This window comes from Palaemon carinicauda, chromosome 11, assembly GCF_036898095.1.
Source record: "Palaemon carinicauda isolate YSFRI2023 chromosome 11, ASM3689809v2, whole genome shotgun sequence".
NCBI lineage: Eukaryota > Metazoa > Arthropoda > Malacostraca > Decapoda > Palaemonidae > Palaemon > Palaemon carinicauda.
Window position 1 is genome coordinate 16,168,748 of NC_090735.1, and position 5,000 is coordinate 16,173,747.

At 34.7% G+C, this 5,000-nt stretch overlaps 1 protein-coding gene across 1 annotated transcript in view; it reads left to right on the top strand.

Annotated features, from left to right (window-relative positions):
- LOC137649176 (E3 ubiquitin-protein ligase TRIM9-like) overlaps nucleotides 1-5,000 on the top strand; it is a 50,892-nt gene that overhangs the window by 39,263 nt on the left and 6,629 nt on the right. Inside the window, exons 11-12 of the mRNA XM_068382165.1 lie at nucleotides 403-541; nucleotides 3,856-4,080. Coding sequence (XP_068238266.1) covers nucleotides 403-541; nucleotides 3,856-4,080 — 364 coding nt within the window. The remainder of the gene's footprint in view (nucleotides 1-402; nucleotides 542-3,855; nucleotides 4,081-5,000) is intronic.

Consider the following 5,000-nt stretch of genomic DNA (forward strand, 5'->3'; position numbering starts at 1 on the left):
TTTAGACTTTTTGAACTGAAGAAAATTTAGACTTTTGAACTGAAAACAAAATTTAGACTTTGAACTGATGAAAATTCAGACTTTATGAACTGAAGAAAATTTAGACTTTGAACTGAAGAAAATTTAGACTTTAAACTGATGAAATTTTAGACTTTTTGAATTGTAGAAAATTTCGACTATTGAGCTGAAGAAAATTTAGACTTTTTGAATTGTAGAAAATTTAGACTATTGAGCTGAAGAAAATTTGGACTTTTTGAACTGAAGAAAATTTACTTTTTGAACTGAAGAAAATTTAGATTTTTTGAGCTCAAGAGAATTTTAGTCCATCGGCTTTAGATTCAAATATCACGTAATCAAAGACGCACATACATTAAACTAGTGAATTTTCATATCATTTAACAGGAAGTTCACAGAGGCCCCGAGACTCTGTGTACGGTAGAAGGACTCCACTTCAACACAGTCTACCATTTGAGAGTCAAAGCCTACAATATATCTGGTGTTTCACAATACTCTCCGCCAGTTTCTATCAGAACGTCTGCTAGTAAGTCTGTTTTCCTATTATATTTTTTCATTATATTCTTAGTCTTCTCATATGTTATTTCATGTATTATCATCAAAGTTAAAACCCACATATAAAACATTATTGAGCATTTATTTTGCTGCCACTATCATTAGAATTTTTTAAAATTCTATTCCTAAAACATAGTCATCAATGTTATGGAATCAAAATCATTCTAATATTGTTTTTGTAATCTGTAGCCTTCACGTAAAAGAATATTAGTATTGCCAACACATTACTTATATATCTACATAATCCTTCCCATAATCAAAATTTCCTAATTTGATAAATTCTATATCACTCCCATTACAATTTCCGCGCCTAAAACGAAGTCCTTCTATTGTTGTTAGTGTAGAGTTTGAACTTCTGAAGTTCATCCCATTCAGCTACCAGATTAGGAAGAACATCCTCAATCTGGTCACAGCTGGAATAAAACTTCTAGAATACTATATAGTGTTGAGCCTTATTATGAAGAAGGCAAGACTGTTAGAATAAACTGCATATCTAGTACTTGGTACAGGATGGTACACTCTGAGAAGATGTAAGTTCAAAGGATGGTAAAAACATTGAAAAATCATTTATGCAACATGCTTTTATGTATATATATATATATATATATATATATATATTTATATATATACATATGTATGTATGTATGTATGTATGTATGTATATGAAAGTCCAATCATTCATAAGTACAAGAGAAAATCTCAGTGCAGATGCACAGATATCCAAGAAGACATAGATATTCCACCAACCTCAATATTCTGTGATCAAGTACTACATACAGGATGGTAAAGTCTGGGAAGATCAGAAGGCAAAGGATGGTCAGAATTATGAAATATCTTATTCAACATAAATACACCGAACGCAAATCTTTCAAAAGAATAAAAATAGAAAAAAAATAATAAAGATTTCAGTGCAAATGCACAGATATTCAAAAAGACATAGATAACCCACCCACCTCAATAGTCTCTGATAACGATCCGGAGAGAACGAGTCCAAAGTGCTTCAATATTCATCTCTCCTACGCCAACGTAATCAGTCGGCAATCAAAGCTGTGTGGATGGATTAATTCCATATAATAATCCATTTAGTTAAATCCAAGTGTCCCGGCTCTCGATTATTGGGCAGCTTTGATGATGATTATACGCCCACCCCATCGCTCGTTAAAGTGGGGTCCACAAACACTCATTTCCCTCCGCAATTAATGAGGGAATATCGTGTAATCAGAGATGCTGGTCATGATAGCCATTTACCCCGAACTCTTAATTGAAGAACCATTACATTCAGAACGCGGGGATACATTGTCACGTACACAAATACACATAAACATATATCTGTATACTGTATATATGTATGAGAGTTAGGCGGAATATGTATTGCTGATTATTGCTTCCCTCTAGATATGCGATAAGGTACACATAATGTCTTGTTTCATCTCAAGATTTCTTTATCATCGGATTTTTTATTTACTAGTAAACACATGCATACACACACTCACACACACACACACACACACACACACACACATATATATATATATATATATATATACATACATACATACATACATACATACATATACACGTGTATGTATGTATTTACTGGTAAATAAAAGCTCCGATGTTAAAGAAATCTAAAGATGAAACAAGACATTAATATGAGTACCTTATCGCATATTCAAAGTGAAGCCCTAATCTGCAATATATATTCTGCCTCACTCTCATACAGTGCTCCGTTTATTCCTTTATGTTTACATAGGTATTGACGGCTTCTCATTCCAGCATTTATACAACTCTGTCAATCCAACTCCTTCTGAGTCTTCCTCTATTCACCCCTTACTGGCAAATTCCAATATTATTGTGCTACCATGATCAATTGATCCTCTCTTATTCTCTCTATACATCCAGACCACCTCGTATTCTTCTCGTCAATGTTCATTAAATGGATATTCACGACCTATATACTTTGATTCCATATTGCTTCATTTATACTGCATAAATAAAGTGTTTTAATGAGTCTTTCATCCTTCATACATCCTTTCATACATTTAAGCATCAGTTTACTTCATTCCTCTTTGTGTCACGTGATTGATTTCTTCTCATCTATTGATCAGTTGTTAAATTTATTCCTAATACCTAACTTCATAAGACAGATATATCATTCTGATTTTCCTATTTACTAATAGTCATATATTTTTATGGATTCCATTTTTTATGAAGCATTAGCACCTCATGTATTTTTTTCCATAGAATTTTTAACGATATATAATCATGAATACATATGTATATCCTTTAGAAATTTTTACTAATATCTGCATGATACATATTTTCGTTAACATCTTTATCAAAGTTTACTTGACTATGAACATGATCTCACACACCTTGTGTTATCAAACACCAGTATAAGACCCAACATTGCAGTGTTATCAAACACCAAAACAACACCCAACATCTGCACAGTCATCAAACACCAAAATAACACCCAACATCTGCACAGTGTCATCAAACACCAAAATAACACCCAACATCTGCACAGTGTCATCAAACACCAAAATAACACCCAACATCTGCACAGTGTCATCAAACACCAAAATAACACCCAACATCTGCACAGTCATCAAACACCAAAATAACACCCAACATCTGCACAGTGTCATCAAACACCAAAATAACACCCAACATCTGCACAGTGTCATCAAACACCAAAATAACACCCAACATCTGCACAGTGTCATCAAACACCAAAATAACACCCAACATCTGCACAGTCATCAAACACCAAAATAACACCCAACATCTGCACAGTGTCATCAAACACCAAAATAACACCCAACATCTGCACAGTGTCATCAAACACCAAAATAACACCCAACATCTGCACAGTGTCATCAAACACCAAAATAACACCCAACATCTGCACAGTCATCAAACACCAAAATAACACCCAACATCTGCACAGTGTCATCAAACACCAAAATAACACCCAACATCTGCACAGTGTCATCAAACACCAAAATAACACCCAACATCTGCACAGTCATCAAACACCAAAATAACACCCAACATCTGCACAGTGTCATCAAACACCAAAATAACACCCAACATCTGCACAGTGTCATCAAACACCAAAATAACACCCAACATCTGCACAGTCATCAAACACCAAAATAACACCCAACATCTGCACAGTGTCATCAAACACCAAAATAACACCCAACATCTGCACAGTGTCATCAAACACCAAATATTGACTAATAATTTGACACTTTCTTTTACAATTCCCCCTTACAGCAGCCTGGTTCTCTCTCGACCGAACTTTGTCCCACCCCGAGTGCCGCCTGGTGGGGGACGGGGCTGGAGTCACCTGTGAGAGCTACGAACACAGAGTGGCACTTGCCTCCGTCGGGTTTTCCAGAGGACGGCACTACTGGCAGTTCACCGTAGACTCCTACGACGCCAATGCTGACGTGGTCTTCGGAGTCGCAAGGATGAACGTGGATAAGGAAGGGATGCTTGGTGAGTTATTTTAATTTTGTAGTTATTATGTCGTATCCGGAGAATAAAATATTTATTGCATATTATGTTTTGCATTTGTTTTCTACTTCATCTCTTAAATGCTAATAACGCAGATAATGCTGACCTCCCCTTAATGTTGGTTTATTTATATTCTATCCAATATTTACCTTATTTATCCAAATGAAACCTTCCCAAGGTTGATCATTTGTAACGCTCACTAATTCTATTGTTTTGCTTTACTACAAAAGCAATTACGTTTAACCTCATTATACCATATCAATTAATCCAATAGCTAGAATTTTCAAGTAACGGCTTAGAAGGTATACTTGGGCACATTATTCTATCTTATTTCTCTACCTCTTGTTTTGTTAAAGATTTTATAGTTTATTTAGGAAATATTTATTTTTATTTTGTTACTGTTCTTAAGCTATTTTATTTTTCCTTGTTTCCTTTCCTCATTGGGCTATTTTCCCTATTGGAGTCCCTGGGCTTGTAGCATCTTGGTTTTCCAACTAGGGTTGTAGCTCAGCAAGTAATAATAATAATAATAATGATGATAATAATGATAATAATAATAATAACTATCATAATAATAATGATAATAATAATAATAATAATAATAATAATAACAATATAGCAGAAATCGAATTTGAAAATTGAAAACAGTTATTCAATGGCCAATGGCACAAACCAAGAACCTCATTACGTCAAGGAAATGAAACCCCCAGCCATTAAGAGGTTGAAATATTCTCTATAAATAACTGTAAAATATCACTGAATGTCGGATGTAGGGAGATGCAATTTTGTAGATTAAATCTCTCTCTCTCTCTCTCCCTCTCTCTCTCTCTCTCCCCTCTCTCTCTCTCTCTCTCTCTCTCTCTCTCTCTCTCTCTCTCTCTCCTCTCTAAAAGGTACAAGAG